A 19,754-nucleotide genomic window follows, 5' to 3' on the forward strand; every position below is an offset into this window, starting at 1 on the left:
TAGGCAAACATTAAAAAATACTTTACTGGGGGTCCTTGAGCTCCGACTTCTCCCAGTTCTCCCTGGTCACCTTCTTCACCCTAAAAATCAGCAGAGAAAAATCACAGTGAATATTAACTAGCAAATGAATAGGCAGGTCTTGCTCAGTATATGTTAAGCACATTTGACATCCTCTGGATGGTTCTAATGGGTCTTGTTAAATTGCATAGGCAGTCTGTGTTAATTACATGGTATTCAGGCAATGTAGATAAGTACATAGAGAGTCACCAAAGGAGATCCCACTTAGAAGCTGTTCTTTCAAGGTTTTCTAAAGAGAGGGAGAAAGAGAGGAAGGAGAGAGAAGGGTGTGTACTTAGGTTGGAAGTGATACTAGCAAAGTATAACCACATTATGAAATCTTTTACTGTAAGATATTTGGTTAGAATTTACATGTTGGCTTTTCTTATCATAATTTTATGCCATACACAATGTTTATGCATTCAAATCAGTTCTTTCATAGATTATACCTATGTTGTCACTAACAGGCCATTTTCACCACTAAGAATATGAGTATTCATTTATATGTCCTTTGAGTCATTCCAAAATATACAAAAATATTTACTAATAATTTATTTTTTGGTTAAAATATATCTCTGCTGCAGTGACCAGACACTTATTTCAGTATCATGGATTGACTGACAAATATTTTCTGTGTAGTCTGGAGAGCTCTGATACTCTGCTGATCTGCTATGTGATGTCACTGTTACCAAAACTTTTACTTACTGAATTTTTATAATACATTTTCATCTCCAGTACGAAGAATTTCTCTATATGTTTTACTTACAGGGACTCTTCTTTTTCATATTTGCCTAAATGTTTACTCTTCCAGATGAACTTGAAACATTGGTCAGAAGCGGACAGATGGTGTAGTGGATAAGAATGCTGGCTATGCTAACCTGAGAACCTGAGTTTGAACCCCGAGAACCTAGTAAAAGAGCTGCTTATGGCTTGCACACATTCCTATCACCCAAGTGGTATGGGGGTGGGGCAGGGACAGAAGAGTCTTGGACGCCTGCTGGCTGCTAGCTCAGCTCCAGGTTCACTGAGAGACTTGTCTCAGGGGAATACACAGAGACTGAAGAAACAGAACACCCAATGTGCTAGACTGATCTCCACGTGTTTACACAGGTGTGCATGCCTATGCATATGTTCACAACACACACATGCACAACACACACACACACACACACACACACACACACACACACACACACACAAAATTTAGAAACAGAATCCTAGGGAGTATCTTCACAAAAACCATCATTTGCTTTGCTTTGTATTAAACTACATTACTCTGCTTCATCCTAGAAGTCAGTCTACTTAGTAAAATCTTTTTTTAATGACTAAAGCTATGCCATTTCCTTTATATTAAGCTTGAATAAATGCTGCAGTTTGTTCAAAGTAATCTGCCTTTGGATTTTTATTATCATTGGGTCCTTCCTTCATAGTATCTAATTGCTATTTGGACTTTTTGCTATTTTATAAATTCTGTTATACTTTAAAATGTTAGACTATTCTATAATGAAGTCTGCTTCCTGGGCTATGGATATAACTCAATGACAGAGCGCTGGTTGAGTATGCCAAAGCCCTGAGTTCAAATCTCCAGCATCATAGGAGAGAGAGAGAGAGAGAGAGAGATTTCTCTCTTACAGAAAGGCAACTCTATAGATTGAGAAAATATTAAACATATCACTTTACATTTCAATGATAATAAGTATCTTTAATTGTGAGGTTATTCATGAGGAAAACTCCTTATTTATGTCACATATTAAAATCAATTCTGTCATTCAATTATTAATATACATATTTTGTCTCATTTTCTTGCATATAATTTTACATTATATTTATATATAATAGATTAATAGATACTTTTATAAAAATATAGTATAATTATAGTACATTATAATTTCCATAGGTTATGCCTTATATTTACAGATTTTTTTTCACACACACTAAAAACCAAGTACACCCATAAAATTTAATGCTAATATTTAATAGGGATATTAATATTATAGATAACATTTAAGTATTTAATACAAAAAACTAGATTATGTTTTAATAAGTTACACCTAATTTTTTGCATTTATTTATTTGGAGGGGTCATGCATGTACCACGAGTCTGTGGAGGTCAGAGAACAACTTATGGGATTTTGTTCTTTCATATCAGCACATGATTCTGGGGCTCAAACTAAGGTAGGCTTGACAGTAAGAACATTTACCCACTGGGCCATCTCATGAGCTTTAGAACTGAATTTTTAAGTGAATTATGAATATCTTACTGGTTTCAGTATCATAATTAAATTCAAATTGTATTCCACTAGAACTTATGATTAACAGTGGAAAGAGGCAGTCCCAAGTTAAAAGCTACTGAAATGTGCTAGTTCATGGAGTGGCTAATCATCATGTGAGTACTATCAGAAATTTATTTTCACTTTATGTGTATGATGTTTTGCCTGTATGTACATATGTTAATGCAGTGCCTGCAGAGGCCAGAAGAGGGCATCAGATCCCCAGGAACTGGACTGAACAGCCATGTGGATGCTGGGAACTGAAACAGGGTCCTCTCTGCAAGAGCACCAAGTGTTCTTAACTGCCTAGCCATCTCTCCAGCCCTCATGAATATAATTCAATGTTACTTGTTTCTCCTGCAGAACTGCCAAACTGCTGCCCAGACAACAGTGATTGACAGTCCCCTGCAGATTTTCTTCTCAGGGTATGGCACATTTCTTATAGATTTCCCATAAAACTTGGAGTAATATGTTTGAATTAAACATTTCTCCTGCAGATAAAAAGCACACACCTAATCAATAATCACAAATTTTAAATGACAAGTTTAGGAGACGTTATTTATCATCATTTTGCTGGAGAAATTCAGAATGGATGCAGACGGAACTGCAGTTTGATGATTCCAGGACCATAGTTTTATTATTAGGATTTCACTAGTCATGCCTGTATCTACCAAGTAATTAAATCTTCATTAGTTGACCTGCAGGATCCATTTAAAGCCAGACTGTGATCTGCATGTGAATGACGGACCTCCAGGCCCCTCTGCTATCAGTTCAGGCTCAGTCCTTCCAGGAATCCATCTTCAATGGCCTGCTGCTATCCCACCTTCCTGTACCAGTTTTGGAAGTCACTACTTAAAGTTTAGAGTTGCACAAAAATATCAAATAAACTAAAGGAATCTTCAGCATCCAAGTGGACATTGATCCAAATGCTTAACGTGCAAAAAAAAAAAAAAAAAAAAAAAAAAAAAAGCCAGTTTCCTACTCGAAGACCAAAAACAAATTTTAGATTTCATTCATATAGCTAATCTGTGGGCACCAAAAATAGTAATTTGATGGGCATAAAGGAGAAACACCCTGATTAACAACTCTAAGTCCTGTGGGATGATAGAGAGACGGCTCTCCAAAGGAAGAAGGTCAATGGCACAAGGAGGAATGGGGAATGGATGAAAGCATTGGAACGACTGATGTCTACTGTCTGCTTCATCGCACATGCCTCACAAACAGCAGAATGTTCTTGCTCACCTGGTGTAGGGGTTAGCTAGTGTTCTCACACACTAATATGTCATGTTCTGTTTAGTCAATCCCCTGTGACTGGGCGTCATTTTCGTTCACTTTTGAACTTTCAGAACTTTGAATAAACCATGGCACATAGCGGGGTAGGTGATAAATATTGGCTGAATTTTCAAACTTATAAAACTTAAAGTTCAGGGGAGGAATGGGCAGGCAGAGAAACAGGGCATTCACCTTTTCTATTTTATTCAAGTTTGACATCAGAAACGCAGCTGTTTCATTCCAGATAAATAAAGTACCCTAACTATTCACAGCCTTCACAATAAATGACTGAAAGTAATTTGCAAATGGTAACAGGGTACAGAGAATTGGCCTATTCATACTGATTATACAAGTGAGGTTATTTAACAGACTGATTTTTGGCTGAGGAGTTCAAGGATGTTAATACTCAAAGATATTTTACTCAAGAGATAAATTGCCTCTCCTGCTCATTACTGCCGAAGAAAAAGGCTAATATTTTACTATAACCTAGTAATGATATGGACAGACACAATCAACAAAGTCCAGCAGTCCTGCACTAATAAGAGTGGTATGACTTTGTAAAACATTATAAAATTTTCTAGGAGGAAGAGTCTACTGTGCAGGAAGTAAAATTGTTGGATACTTGTAAGATGAAGAAATGGCAACCAAGTCGCCTTGCTTTAAAGTACTTCTTAGCCTTGTTTGGAAGGGTATGTCAACCTCAGTGCAATACAGATTCCATATTTCTATCCAGATAACGTGTTAATAACATGCTATCACTAACTTCCAGTTACTTCAAACCCGAGTTATGGTGAAACGAGATGAGAAACACACAACAGACAAATTAGTTCAGATTTTGAGAAGAGGACTTCTAAGCCAATTACAGATTAAATCCTGTGTTTCCTACTTTCAAAACACCTCTAAAACTTTACAGCTATCATAAACTTTGGGGAGGTAAAACAACTGGTGACATAATGTCTGACTGTCATCAGCTTTGGGTAAAAATATCTAAATATGATATGTTTGAAACAGAAAGAAAATGCAGTCAATGCAATTGCAAACAGGGGGAAATTCTGGGGTTTTCTTTGTTGTTTCGAGAGCTGAACAGCTTAGAATACTGTACCTAGAATACGCCAAGCATTTACTTGCCAAAGAAATAAAATATCACACTTCGCTATTCCTTTTAATTCCTTGTAGGGAAAATTATCTCTACCTCCAATCATAGTTGACTCACTAAATGGTCATTCCCCTTACCTTGTGTCCTTGTCTTCCTGGTTCACCGATTTCTCCCTTCGCCCCTTTATGACCCTAGCAAACACAAAAAGTAGATAAATGCAAATAAATGAAGCTCCATTGGACTTGAGGCCCAAAGTGGTCAGAAGGCTCAGAAAATTGTTCTGCCTCCCTAAGTCTGCATTAAAATACTGCGGAAAACCGATGATGTCACAAAGCACAACACTGCCTTGGAGGCTTTAATGGCACCGTGTACACTATGTGTGTCACTTACATCATGGGCATCAGCTTTAATTCAAAGGAAAACACACTCCTCTAGACTAACAACTGCCCTGCTACCCAGTTCAGCAACACAGTGTGTTGGTTCCCACCTTCTCTTCCGGTTTCCCCATTTCCAGCACCAAGGTTAGGTTGAAGGGTCTTCAGTCCGCTCCACCACAAGTAACTTAACCCTTTCAGAAGCTGACCTAGCCACCCCTTGCTCTCTGGTGACGACTGTGAAGTCTCCTCTTCCTCCTCTATGGCCAACTCCTTCCTGGAGGTAGGGGAAGGGCTGGCAAGAGAGTAGACTTCTCAGGTGCGCAGTCTCTTCCTTCCACAGTCAGAAGCACAAAAAGGAAGGAGCGAAGGGAGAAACTAAAAGCTGCACCCCAGAGTGGGAGGGGAAGGTCCCTTCTGTGCCAATCACACGTGGGCTGTGAGAAGTCACGCCAGCAAACTGTGAGACCAAGTTCCCAAATTAGGTCCGCTGGAACTTTGGCCTCTCTCTGGCCTTTTAGAAAAATAAGACCCCCATATAGCCTAAGCCTTCCCCAGCCTGAGAACCGACCCAACTGCAATTAGAGAAAACCTTTGGAAAAACCGTGGCTCTGACCTCAGAGCCTTCCAGATCATAGCAGAGAAGGGTCTGGACTTTCTCAGAATAACTTTAGACTCAGAGACTAGAGGGAAAGCAATTTATCCCTAGCATCCATTTTTCCCCCCGAAATAGACTATTTTGAAGCATCATGATGGGATAGTGGAGAAAAACACCTTCAGGAAAATCTGTTCTGCTCAGTTTTCCCAGTTATTTTTGTTTTTTTACCAGAACATTCTCAAATTTGCATATAAACAGTCTCCCTCCACATCCCTACTACTGTCTTCTCCCATAGAAGGCAAACATCGGACCCTGGATTTCATGTTCTAGTTTCCCCGGCCCAGAGCATGCAACGGGCATTTCCTCCCTGAACTCCAGACATTGTATAACTGAGCACATGCACCTCAGTAGGGGCCCATCAGGGGCACTGGGTAGAATCTCCAGGCTGAATTTGTACCACAGACAGAAAGAGCAGAGGCAGACTTGACTAATTTATCCAAGGTCAGTGGTTAAATGCCCCCCTCTTTCTCCACATAGTATGCTCTTGAAAATAAAATAATGGAATTCTTCTTACCCGCATGCCTGGGAGGCCTGGGTATCCAGAGCGACCTGGTGGGCAGGAATTGGGGCACTGGCAAAGAGAGAAGAGAGAAGTAAACTAGAGAACCCAATTTGTGATAATGCAGAGGTTTTTTTTTTCAGAGTCCAGCGATAGAACCCCAAAGCAATTGTAATCATTAAACAACTCTGAATATCCTTTTCCTGTGTTTTTCTTTTAAATATAGAAAAATACAGAGAATCCAACAGATAGCCTGCCACATACTCATCTTCCACATGTTACGCATTAGTATTTAGCCATATTTGTTTCAGATCTAATAAAAGAAATGAAATTCTTAAGAGAATGGGTGGTAGCAGAGCCTTGTCTGGACTCTCCTTTCTCCATTGAAACAGCCCTATCCTGAGGTCCCAGCCTTTCACCTTAGGGCCAAAATTACACCAGTGCAGTTGACCACTGTCCTTAGACTGCTCATCTAAACATAAAGCTCTTCCAAAATGGAGTACTCCTGTGAGAAATCACACCTCAGCCATAAAACCAAAAGACTTAAAAAGAAACATCCCTCTCCTGTGAAAAAAAAAAACTTGTATAGCCTGAGAACACATGAGCCTCAACCCACACAGCTCTGCGATCTGAGTTAAAGTAAAACAGGGAATTCAGGCATATTCCAGTCAGAGCATCTTAAAATCAGCTCATCTGAAGACTACATGATCTTTACATTAAAACTACTATGTTGTACACATATATAAAACACCATGATTAAACTCATTGCTTTATATTAATATATGCTAATATAAAGCATTACAAACCATATTTTATTCAAAGGAAAAAATCTTACCAATGGGTCTCCATCATGAAATCCAATTGTTCCCTAAAGTAAGTAAAATACAAAAGTTAAGAATAAAACTAGATGATTTACTCTAATTTATGAGTAATATAAATTTCAAAATACAAATATGTATTTTGCAATATATAACAAGGGTGCAAAATATAATAAGGGTATTGATTTTATGAAATGCAAGGGAAAAATAGAAACATGTGTTAATATTTGAAGACTTATTGATGGATGATACCTTCAAAGATCCCTAAACTGTAATTGGTTACCTCACTGAGGAGATTAAATGACTCACAATATAGACAAGTTCCCAATATGAGTAGGGAACTCTGGCACATGAATGAAAACAGAGTATCACATACTTAAACTATTTTTTTATTTCTACTATGAAAAACTTAGCAAGAACTAATTTGTTTGAAAATGCTTCTTCTGTTTGTCAAAGTTTTAAGCTCTTAAACCACAACTATCAAAAGGCAACAAACAAGATTCTCTGGGGAACCATCTTTTAGATTATTGTGGTTCCTTTACTTTCCTGGTTCTAAAATGAACCAGGCTCTGAGTGGAGAAATAAATTGGTAGAAAGAGGGAGAGAGGGAGAGAGAGGAGAGGAGAGGAGAGGAGAGAAAAAAGGAAAGGAGAGGAGAGAAAAAAGAAGGAGGAAAGGGAAGGAAAGGAGGGAGGGGAGAGGGAGGGAGGGAGAGGGGAGGGGAGGAGGAGAGGGAGGGGAGAGGAGAGGAGAGGAGAGGAGAGGAGAGGGAGAGGAGAGGGAGGGAGGAGAGGAGAAAAAAGGAAAGGAAAGGAAAAGAAAGGAAAGAAAAAAAGGAAAGGAAAGGAGAGGAGAGGAAAGGAAAGGAAAGGAAAGGAAAGGAAAGGAAAGGAAAGGAAAGGAAAGGAAAGGAAAGGAAAGGAAAGGAAAGGAAAGGAAAGGAAAGGAAAGGAAAGGAAAGGAAAGGAAAGGAAAGGAAAGGAAAAAGACACAGTAGTAGCCATTTTGGAAGTGCAGAACAATGACTTGATTATAGACATTTCCACGTTTGTCTCTGAGATTTCTTCACTCAGTTCTCACTCTCAGATTTAAACTGGAAATTACTTACACTGGGTCCTGGGGGGCCAGGGGGGCCAGGCGGTCCTCTTTTTCCAGGGTCACCCTAGGTCATTTCAAAATAGAGACGCAGTAGTTACACAAGATTCAGAACACAGTACATAAAACTGAGGCGTCATGACAGAATGGTATTACTAGAAAGTCTAGCAGAACTCAGGCAGGCATAGACCTACCACCAAAACCCAATTAGACCAGGCAAATAAAGAAATACTGGTCCTACCCAAGTAGAAAATACAGCAAAGGAAGACATGGGGGTCCATAAGGGGACGGACATAAAGCCAGTTTTCTATAGGATGATCACTCTCCCCGCTTGAAACACAAACCAGAAATCCCATGTATCATTCCAGTTGGTTTACAAACCAGTGTAGCCAGTATTACTACTGTCAGATAATTAAGGCAAATGAAAGTGTGTACCCAGCCAGAATCTGAGAGTGGAGGATCCATCTCTGCAAACCCACGTCTTACTTCTGCTGTCCCCTGGCCTGATCTGTCACTGAACTTTTGCAATGGACAGTGAAGCAAAGATTGCTAAGTTAAAATAAGCCATTCCAATGAAAGTAGGTGCGGATTACTCTGAATGTCCCATTTTTACGATTGGCACATTTTCTTTCTTAATATTTCCACATAAAAAGTCAGAAGCATCATAATTATTTTAAACACACAATCATTTGTATCATTCATTTATTTGTAACATATATGTAACTTTGCAAACAGGAAACACATGTACACAGAGCAAGAAGGATAACATCCATCTGACTCCTTCCCTCAATGAGATTATAATTTCCTACCTTTTTGTAATATCAATGCTTCAACATTTTTTAATGTTTTTATAATATCATATGAAACACTTTTTTTTTTTTTTTTTTTTTTTTTTTTTTTTTTTTTTTTTGGTTTTTGAGACAGGGTTTCTCTGTGTAGTTTTGGTGCCTGTCCTGGATCTTGCTCTGTAGACCAGGCTGGCCTCGAACTCATAGAGATCCGCCTGGTTCTGCCTCCTGAGTGCTGGGATTAAAGGCGTGCACCACCACCACCTGGCTCATGAAACACTTTTTTATCAACAACTTTCTCAATCAAGCTCAGTTTCTTGCTGTTCAATTAGAACTAAATTCTGGTTATAATTTAATGCTTCTACTACGAATATACATGGTGATAACTGAGTGCCATTGTTCAATTTCATGTGGATAGTTAACACAAAAGCCCACTAGATCCCAGTTCTAGATGAGAGTATGACAATGAGATGATATTCCCTAATTTGAAACTCAATCTACAAATAAGGAAGAGATGCTCAACTGGAATAAAATTCATCTACAGTTTCTGGAATTTCAGGGGAGGTGCACAGTGCGGTGATCTGCCTTCATCAGTAGCTTCTTCTTTCAACTTATCAAATGTCAATCAAAATTCACCATGGTACTTACAATAGGTCCTACACGCCCAAGTTCTCCAGGAAGTCCTGTGGTCCCAGGAGGACCCTGAAGTCAACAAATCAAAAAGACAAATTGATTTATAACAATGTTTACAGGCGATCATAAATGCTATCAAAGATGACAAAGAACAGACTTATAATCTTTGCTTCTGTTGACTTGCAGTGAAACAATAAATTATTTAACAAAACCTTAATTATATAACAGGGAGCAAAAATTCCCTAAATTGGTCACTTTCCTAATTAGTATTTTTGTTTTGCAGAATAGTGATGCTGTCATTAGGAGCTACATAACATCATACAGAAAAGTCTATTAAGTACCCACTAGCAGTAGGTATAGGGTCAGGTCAGGCTTTTAGAAATAGAATATTTTCTAGAATATTTTTAAAAAATAAATAATGAAATGATACGTACAGGGGGTCCTGGAATACCACGGCCCTAAAAGATCAAAATAAAAATATTTATGGCTTGTGGTTTAAAAGTCATATAAACATAGTCATAGTCATGGCTTAGTTCACAAGAGGCTGAAACTCTAACACAGAGTAAATAGATGCTCACTGGAAGAAAGCCCTGGATAGTGGAAGCAATGTCACTCTGCCTCAGATGAAGCCAGAAGTTTGTTTCTGTCCCTCAAGGCTTCCTTTGATTCTATGCTGACCAGAACTGTTTTGCTAAGGATTGCTAAGAAAGTCAGTAGAGAAGCCATTTCCGCTCGCCCTCACTCACAGAAGAAGCCGTTTATGCTCATCCTCACATTAGTAAAGAAGCCATTTATGCTTGGCCTCGCTCACAGAGCCACATCAGATAGTTCAAAGATGTTCTTCATCTATATAAGAAATCTGTACTAAAGGCAGCACAGATGTGTGGGTTGTAGACAACAAACTCCAGCAAGCCAGAAAGCAGGTGCAGATGGAGATGATCACTGTGAGCAAACTAAGAGAGTCTCGGAAAGACAAGCATCACTTTTTTTTTTTAAGTTGTGAATCCTAGATTTTATAGAGACTTATATAAATAATACTTACATTGTAATAATTTTATAATATAATATATATGACAATGTAATAACTATGTGAAATAATGTCTGAATATATGATGTAAAAGTAGTAGTAAAACTGTCACAGGGAACCAAGGCAGCCAATAAAAAGAGAAGGGGTGATAAAAGGAAGCAAAGAGAGCGGGTCAAATGGAGAGAGGTCACAGACTTTGCAATAGCAAAGAGAGCAAAGAGCAAGCAAGACAGGAGAGCAGAGCCTAATCCTTCTACACACAACACTGTGCTCCTCTGGTGAGCAGCACAGGACCGAGGCGGGTGATAGCTCATCGGCTGAGATCTGATCAGATACACAGCAGTGAGGAGCATGATGCATGGCTGAGACTTCAATTAGACTACACTTGGATCCTTGCTGATTGCTCAATGTCCCCTAGCATTGAGACAGAGACACCAGCTGCAGCTAGGCATTGTGGCTCACACCTCAGAAGGATCATTGTGAGATTAAAGCCAGCCTGAGCTACACGATAAGCTCCAGGCCAGTCTGGGCTACAGGGTAAGACTCTTTCTGTCTCAAAATATAATTACATTAAGAAATCCCACCTGATATGAACATGTACTTTATCCCATACCCTTTGAACTTTTCTACTCATAATAGGTATACCTGCCATACCAGATGGGTTGTATACCCTAGGTCGTGTGTATTATGTAGAAAATTGCATTACATTTTTCTTCACACTGGAGGAATTTCACCTAAAGATATATTTTCAGCTTTGTTGCTTTATTGCTACTAATACTTACTGGAAATCCACGAGATCCAGGCACACCAGGTTCTCCCTAAAATAAATAAATGAATAAATAAATGAATAAATAAATAAATAAATAAATAAATAAATAAATACAGCTTCACTGGACTTATCTCTCTGTAGTGTGAATATGGATATATGCAAATTGATAGATACAAAAATCATTAATGCAGTTGACCTGATGTTCAGTGTTCCAGTTGATTTGCAAACTTTCTCTTGAGGTGATTTGTTGGCATTTGAGGATATTCTATACATAATTAACACCAAGCGGCTTACTTACTTTTTGTCCCCTTGGTCCAACGGAGCCAGGGGATCCATCAGGTCCTGTTAATCCCTAATGAAGCAAGAAGATGATGTCAACACTATTGTAACAGCCCTAGAAAAAACATCAGGCAGAAAGTTTTTATTTTACTAATTATCTATCGGTTGGTTAACACATGGATAACGCAAGTATTCATTAAGTAACACTTTCCAATATATGTTTATTTAAAACATTTAACATGAGATCTGCTTTTGACTTCTCATTTGCTGAAAATTTTACAATTTGGTGTAAAGTGGTGGTGCACACCTTTAATCCAAGCACTCAGGAGGCAAAGCCAGGCAGATCTCTGTGAGTTCAAGATTAGACTGGGCTACAGAGTGAGTTCCAGGAAAGGTGCAAAGCTACACAGAGAAACCATGTCTCAAAAAAAAAAAAAAAAAAAAAAAAAAAAAAAAAAAGAAAAAAAAAAAACAAAAACCAAAAAAAGAAAAAAAAAGAAAGAAAGAAAAATTTTACAATTTGGTAAGTGCATCGTCCACAAGTTCAATGATTTAGTGGGATATTTAAATCCCTGCTTTGAGAAAATACAGTGTAACTGTTACAGTTTTCTCTAGTCTGTTGGGCTTTGACTCTGTCCCTTTGCAGGGTTTATGTATCTACTTTACTTCACCTACAAAATAAAAATACCAGATGTCTTCCTAGATGTGGGTTAATAATGTCTTGAAAGCTAATGCAAAGTTTTCTTAATATAAATTAAAGACAAATAATTTTATTATGATTTTATCATATTATTTTAATATATTAAAATATTTAATATAATAAATATTATATAGTATAATATTACAATTATGCTTAATAAATAATACAATATTTATTGTATATATTATTTTATTATCACTTAGAGCCACCTTAAACCCTTAGCCATCTTCTAGCTATAGCTTAGTGAAGAATATTAACTTTTAAGTTAAAAAAAATTTGAAAGCATGCATTTTCCTTAGTAAAAACATGCAACAATGTATGTTACTTGCTATGTATAGATTAAGCTTACTATATATGTCTAGCCATTATATCCCATTCCAAGATGTATTAAATGTATTTTCTATCTATTTTATTGTTTCTATTAATACTTATGTAATCACCATCTTCAATTAAAAAGTAGATATGGAACCATGATAAGACTGCATGCAGGCCACATTTTCTACATTCGACAGGTGAATTTCAGTTTTTCACAATATTTTTTTGTAATTAGACATTTTCAGATATTGTCTTTGTAATGTAATCTTGAAATCCTATTTCCATAAAGATATATATGTGTGCATATATGTGTATATATTTGTGTATACATGCATACAAATATCTCATAAAATCTATATTATCAATATTTGAAAAAATATTCATCAAGAGAGAGGCCCCTTGAAACTATAGAAACTCTATCTAAACCAAATTGCTGAAATTCATGTCAGAAATATCAAATGGATGCTTTTAGGCCATTTATATAAAACTTGTGGTCTATCATTTTTTACATTTTACTTTATTTTTAAGTGTGTGTGTGTGTGTGTGTGTGTGTGTGTGTGTGTGTGTGTGTTATCTGTGAACATGTGAGTGCAGATCATCCCTGAGGAGAATGAAGGAGGACCACAGAGCCTATGGAGCCAGAGGCACAAGTGGTGGGAGCTGTCCAACATGAATTCTGGGAACTGAACTCTGGTCCTCTGCAGAAACCATCAGTTTTAACTGCTGAGCCATCTCCCTGGCCCTAACATATTTACATTTTCTCTAGCAATTCCATAATTTGAACCAAAGAAATTAGAGGAAAAAAATAGAAAATGTTAGTTATTGGAAATTTACCAACAACAAAAATACTAAACATATACAATTTTTAAGATGTCAGTTTTCATTTTCCCTAGACAAATTAGAAGACTATGAGGTATGAGCAGGAGCTATGATATTATTAATTGCGGAATGCTAATAGTAATCTGTTTGCTTTCCCAGATTTAGCCAAGAAACCACACATTCAGGAGTACTCTCTTGGTGTATGTTTTGTACACACTTTTAAACCCTTGGCGCATGCTTAGTGGATCCTCTAAGTCCCACGTCATGTATACATCTTCAAAGACAAATCCTAGTCAATTTTCATACACAAAGCATAATCAAGTAAATGTTAGATAACCTGGGGGGCTGTTCTAAGCCACTCACATTTATAATACCTTTAAAAGGATCTTAGTAATTATATCTATTGTTGGAAAGTTCTTTGAATTAAGTTGAAAGAGGATTTGGTGTTGGCTGTTACAGTGAAGTCTGTTATGAAATCACTATGTACAAAAGCTGTAGCCTGCCTGGTGCAGTGGTTCATGACTGTAACGTCAGCACCCAGGAGCCTGAAGTGATAGAGCCGCTAGTTCAAGCTGGTTTGTGCTACATTCAAGTTGCTTGATTGCTATAAAGCAAGACCATGTCTTAGCAAAAAAAAAAAAAAAAAAAAAAAAAAAAAAAAAAAAAAAAAATGAAAGAGGTGGGAGAAGGTGAGAAACAGGAAGGGGAAAGGGAGGGAGAAGACAGGAAAAGGTAGGGGAGGGGAGGAGACAAAAGGAAAAGAAGGAGAAAGGACTCCCTACTCAACAGTCCTGGCACATTGCCCCCGGCATCTACCACACTCAATCCATGATGAGCGAACACGTTAACCTTTGGTTCACCTTCTGTGTAGAAGGGTCCTTCTGGATCCTCTTTGGTTCTGTGGACCAGACCCTGACCCACCTACTGCTGCAAGTTTGTGCATGCTGCTTAACTGCACAGTGCTCTAATGCTATTCCTCACTCAGAAAGGTCCCCACAAACAAACCAAATCTGTATGTCAACCACAGTATGACACATCTTTGCCTCCTCGGGTTTCTTTAATGCCTAACCATTTTCATGAACCCTGACCTTTCAGAATAATGTCTTAACCAACTACTCCTGTTGTGAAACATTTCTCAGGGATGTAGGTCATGCCCATTCAAAGAGAAAAGAGCATTTAACATCATGCCTGTATGACATCACATAATTTAACTACAGTTTTTATACATAAACTGCACTTCTCCCTGTCTCGTGTGGTTCTTGTAAGAATAAAATACTGTTTACAGAGCTCTCTGGGCACTCTGCAACAAACAACACCCACACTGATCTCTCTACTGTTTATTATCCGTAAGAATAACATAGTTGTCCTGTGGGTGAAAGGTTGTAAGCAGGCTCTGGCATCTCTATTCTATATAACGACAAAAGAAAGAAGAGTCAGCTTCCACAGGTGGGGAGAGAGACTGGAGATACATGAACACACACAGCATGCACAATTTCCAAAATTCAATTTGCAATAAAACTCTCTAAATCTAATTTCAAAGAAATTACAGAGGAACATCTCTCCAATGGCAGGGGGAATTGCCTTCATGTGGGTGTTTATGCAGACAGAGCTCCATACAGAACAATATTGGAGCTGTGCTCTGAGCCTTCACATGGCCGTTTGTCAGGGAATGCCTGTCCTCAGCATCCTGCTTCTTGTTGACTTCCAGCATCCCAGCAGCCCAGCTGGTGACAACAAAGCGTACCACGGCTAGAAGCAGAGCTGTAATGACAAACCTATCAAAAGGCCACTGCACACAGGAAATGCAATCCCTCTCTCAGATTCGGACAAGCATCATACAATAACCATTTTTAAAAACATCACCAAAAAAAAAAATAAGTTTCACTGTGAAACCAAGAGTAAAAGACAAAGAGATTGGACATCAGGGTCCCTGAGATCACTGTCAAGACAGTTCTTTCAGAACTTTCCCAAGTGTTTTATTCCCAGGTGGCTAGGCAGAGGTGATGGTACACCCTGAGGGGGTTACTGCTCACTGTTCTCAAAATGTCCTTTCTCAATTACAGTAAAAGGCTTTAATGTCAACTCAATGAAAGTGCAGTAAGAAAACTTCCCCGTCCCACAAGTCCTGAGTGGCTCTGATTCAAAGGTGGAAGGATATGAACCATTAAACTACTCAGAAGCAATCACTGGATGTCAATCGCAAACAATTTTCAACACTTACTGTGTTACATAGCATTCTTCTTAGCTGGTAACTTAGGTACCAAAAATCCACTATCACTCTTTTCCTCCACTCTTTCATCCACTCATCTATTAAGATGATATCTCTAGCACATTTGGGGTGGTATGACTGCCCATGTACTAAGAACCTCATTGGGGTCAGCTTGAGGTAGAACTGAGTTGCCTAAAATGAATTCAATAAATATATAAAAGTCTTTGTTGTCTTAGCAGCTGCATAACTCTGGGTCTCTTGGGAAATTATTTGTCCTTATATTTTTTTTTCATTTTCCTTTTTATGAGAAAATAACAATAGAATAATCTACTTCCTAGGCAATGGTAAAGCTGAAGGGAGTGATATTTGTGACTGTGCTTGAGGAAAACACTCCAAGCATATGAAAATGCCACAGCTAATTTATTTCCCTCATAACTAAGGAATGCCTAAAACGCCAGCACGTGCATAGATTTCCTCCCTTTTCCCACCTCCCTTTCCCTCTGTCTTTTTCTTTCTTCTGTCCTGAGTTTCTTCTTATGGACCACTTCAGGGGCAGAGGTGATCGATTATCTAAGAAGCTCTTACTGCTTCTGATAGTGAAAATGTTCTCTTTTTCACACTATGGGTATCTTCTTCACACTTTTGTCTATAAATATAGGCAGTAAATTTTTAAAAATCCTGTAATTGTTTTCCTGTTCTACTACTACAAAATTCAGAGTACTTTCATTTGTCCACATGGGGACACAATTTCTAAAAAGAAAAGAAAAAGATTGCTTACAATTTGAGATTGAAAAACAAAACAAAACTGTTAAGCAAGTTTCAAAAGTACCACTAAACTGAGGAACTATCTGGGTTACTGCAGGCACAGTGGTACATGCCTATAATTCTAGCACTTTTGAGGAAGGATTGTGAGGTCCAGGCCAGGCTGAGCTACTGCAAGATCTTATATATATATATATAAACTAACAAACAGACGGGGGACACTGAAGTCCAGCATTCTGACTGAATTTAAGTTAAAGTTCAACAGGAAGACAAGATTTTAGATGAACTGCTTATGCTTCAACCATATTATTTTAAATGTAATCTGAAATTTTCTCTTCCTCCAAAATGAAAGGCTGGTTGAAGTTTCAAAAAAAATGTAGAGAGGAAATCAACTTATACTATGCTAGTAGCTTACCTAGTGTCCTGGCATTTAAGAAACATTCTTACTGGAATCTGACAATTTCAAATAATTCAACTTCAAAGGTTTTGATAGCCAACAAGTTATATGATCTCATGTGTAGTAACCAAACATGAGTTGATATTATCCACACAGTAATCCACAGGAGCTCATGCAATACCATTTGAAATACACAAAAACAAGAAAGAAAAAGAAATCAGACTAGAAACTTTGAATTGTAGAACAAAGGGTGTCTCCTGAAACAGTAAATAATGCAGAAATATACACCCATACCAAGTTAATCACAACAAAAGACACATGTCTGAGTAAGAGCTAAAATCCAGCAGGTTTGTTCTCTCAGAACAATGGAGCTTTCTTCAGCACTAGCAAAAATTCTTGGAAATAGCAGGTATAGGTTTGAGGGGCTTGCTTTCTTCAGAAAAGCTTTTAGGTTTTTGCCAAACAAGAAAATAATAGTTGATTGGAAGGTTGAACTTGAGAATCATAGAAAACAAATGCCGTCTCTTTGCAACCCAGAGACAAAAAAAATCAAGTCCTGATGAAAGACCAAATCAGCTACAAGTAGTATGCACAGGAAAGAGGCTGCTGAGAATGTGGGAGCTACTTGACTCTGGAGAAGTAGTACGTACCATGTACCTGGGCATCTGAATGTGATTCTTAGCTTCCTGTTTCCTAAGCTGATTTTTAAGTTCTTGCTTACCTGTGCTGACCATTTCCTGTCCCAACTATATCCATACATACTCCTCCACTCACTTTAAACAAATTTTCATTTTTTATATTACTAGGAACTGAAATACTTCCTGTCCTTTCCTACACCCACCCTGATTTCAGCTTTTTTTCTATTTTTTTAAATTGTTTCATTATTTTGTGTATTTTAGGTGTTTTGCCTATATGTGTACCTCTGTACCATGTTGGTGCTGTGTTCCCAGACCAGAGGAGAGCCTCAGAGTCCCTGGGATGGTTATGAGCTGCCATGTGGGTGATGGGAATAGAATCCCGGTCCTCTGGATGAACCGTGCCCATGTTCTTAGCCCCTGAGCCATCACTCCAACTCCATCTTTTCCCGTTAATCCAGGGAGTGCCAGAGGAAAGCGAAACTCATCTACTGTGAGACCTAACCACCCACCCACCCACCAGCATCCACATGCTACCACCTTCCTCCCTAAGCAGGCAGTGGAGGTGAGAGGTTATAGGGTGAATAGGGAGTAATTGTTAGAGACGGAAACCCATAAAGTCGTGACTTTTCTGAGATGTTAAAGCTCTGTGCTGTGGAACCTTGTCGTGACATTTTGCAGGGTACCACAGTAGTGTTCTCTCTCTCTCTCTCTCTCTCTCTCTCTCTCTCTCTCTCTCTCTCTCTCTCTCTCTCTCTCACACACACACACACACACACACACACACACACACTCCCTACTCACATCAGCTCCTGGTGTGCCAGGCTTGCCCGGTGCTCCTGGCTTGCCTGGTTCTCCAGGAGGACCCTAAGCAGGAAGAAGAGGAGGCAGGAAGAGAAATTTTAGACTCTTCAAACACACATGGCTACAAAACACATCCTAAGGGAGGAAGTGAGGCGCCACAGCACCAATCAACTTACCGGAGGGCCTGTGGGACCCTTCGGTCCTCGGTCACCCTGGAGACAGAGGAAAAAAAGATCAAGGCAATATATAAGCAAGAGTAGCTGGGGTCCCACGGGACAGTCTCAGGCATGCACACCACAAAGATAGGGACAGAAGCCAGGGTGAGGGCCTAAAGACAGAAGTTCATGCCCCATGAGGCAACAGGACTAGGTCTCCTCTCTACGATCCAGGCTATAGTATCCAAACCCAGAACTTACACTTGAATTTATTCTTGGGAGTGATAGGAAGGGACCAACCAGTGCTTTCTAAAAACTCATTCAAAGCCAAAGAAGTGTGAGAAAGTTCTGTCCTGCAGAACGATGTAGATAGATGCAAACTTACATCAATGCCGTCTATGCCCGGAACTCCAGGAGGCCCAGGGGGCCCTGGAGGCCCCTGCTCACCCGGAGGACCTCTCTGCCAAAAACAATGCACAGGGGTTAATGGAGAATAATGTGCACCTTGAGCATCTATGCAAGATCTCCCCGAACCCTCCCCCCAGACACACTGACAAGAATGCCTCTCTAGGGAGGGTAAGTTTTTGAACCAAAATATGGTGTATTTCCACCTCCTGCAAGGTAAACTGTCCAGGGTGCAGCAGAATGGATGCCGGCTAATGGAAGGGAGTTCACTCGGCCCCACCTTCTCAGAATGCATTAAAAAGAAGGGAATTGCGAAGAAGGGGGTCTCTAATGTCCACATTCCCAAAAAAGCAATTAAGAAATGACTATGGGGGACATTGATACCTCCACTGCAGACCAGTCTTTTGTCTCAGATGGAGCAGGAGAGACTGGAGCAGCCCCGGGACAAATAGTTACTTTACCGCTGCAAACCTTTCTTTGTCCAGAAGACTGGGAGAAGGCTGCATGTGGGGGTAGGGGGTGGGAGTTGGGGGGGGGCATTTTTTAGGTCTGGGAGGGATGGGGCGGAAGAGCCCTGAATTCCAGAGCCTGACCTCAATTCATGTGACACTCTCTGACAATACGTCTCTGCACCTTGCTTCAAAAGCTACACAACTTTCAGACAGATCCTTGGTGTGTGAGCCCTGTGTGTCACTTGGAGACAACTGTTTCCATGGGTCTACAGGGAACAACAGGGGTGCCTGAAACAGTATGAACTTGTTGCTTCAGGGGACATTCTCTCTCTCTCTCTCTCTCTCTCTCTCTCTCTCTCTCTCTCTCTCTCTCTCTCTCTCTCTCCTTCTAGAGGGAGGAGGGACAGTGAGAGAGGAAGGTGGGGGAGAGGAAGAGAGAAGGCTGCTTTCATGAAGGAAGACTTTG

At 39.2% G+C, this 19,754-nt stretch overlaps 1 protein-coding gene across 3 annotated transcripts in view; it reads right to left on the minus strand.

Annotated features, from left to right (window-relative positions):
- The window catches only part of Col9a1 (collagen type IX alpha 1 chain), an 86,153-nt gene that overhangs the window by 45,436 nt on the left and 20,963 nt on the right, over positions 1-19,754 (minus strand). For all 3 annotated transcript variants that reach the window (XM_037199841.1, XM_028867989.2, XM_037199842.1), the window contains 12 exons: positions 18,817-18,891; positions 18,453-18,488; positions 18,277-18,339; positions 11,655-11,708; positions 11,370-11,405; positions 9,995-10,018; positions 9,576-9,629; positions 8,153-8,206; positions 7,062-7,094; positions 6,242-6,298; positions 4,833-4,886; positions 27-80 (listed from right to left, as the gene is read on the minus strand). In XM_037199841.1, the coding sequence (XP_037055736.1) occupies positions 27-80; positions 4,833-4,886; positions 6,242-6,298; positions 7,062-7,094; positions 8,153-8,206; positions 9,576-9,629; positions 9,995-10,018; positions 11,370-11,405; positions 11,655-11,708; positions 18,277-18,339; positions 18,453-18,488; positions 18,817-18,891 (594 nt within the window). The remainder of the gene's footprint in view (positions 1-26; positions 81-4,832; positions 4,887-6,241; positions 6,299-7,061; positions 7,095-8,152; positions 8,207-9,575; positions 9,630-9,994; positions 10,019-11,369; positions 11,406-11,654; positions 11,709-18,276; positions 18,340-18,452; positions 18,489-18,816; positions 18,892-19,754) is intronic.

Source organism: Peromyscus leucopus, chromosome 16_21 (assembly GCF_004664715.2).
Source record: "Peromyscus leucopus breed LL Stock chromosome 16_21, UCI_PerLeu_2.1, whole genome shotgun sequence".
NCBI classification, from domain to species: Eukaryota; Metazoa; Chordata; class Mammalia; order Rodentia; family Cricetidae; genus Peromyscus; species Peromyscus leucopus.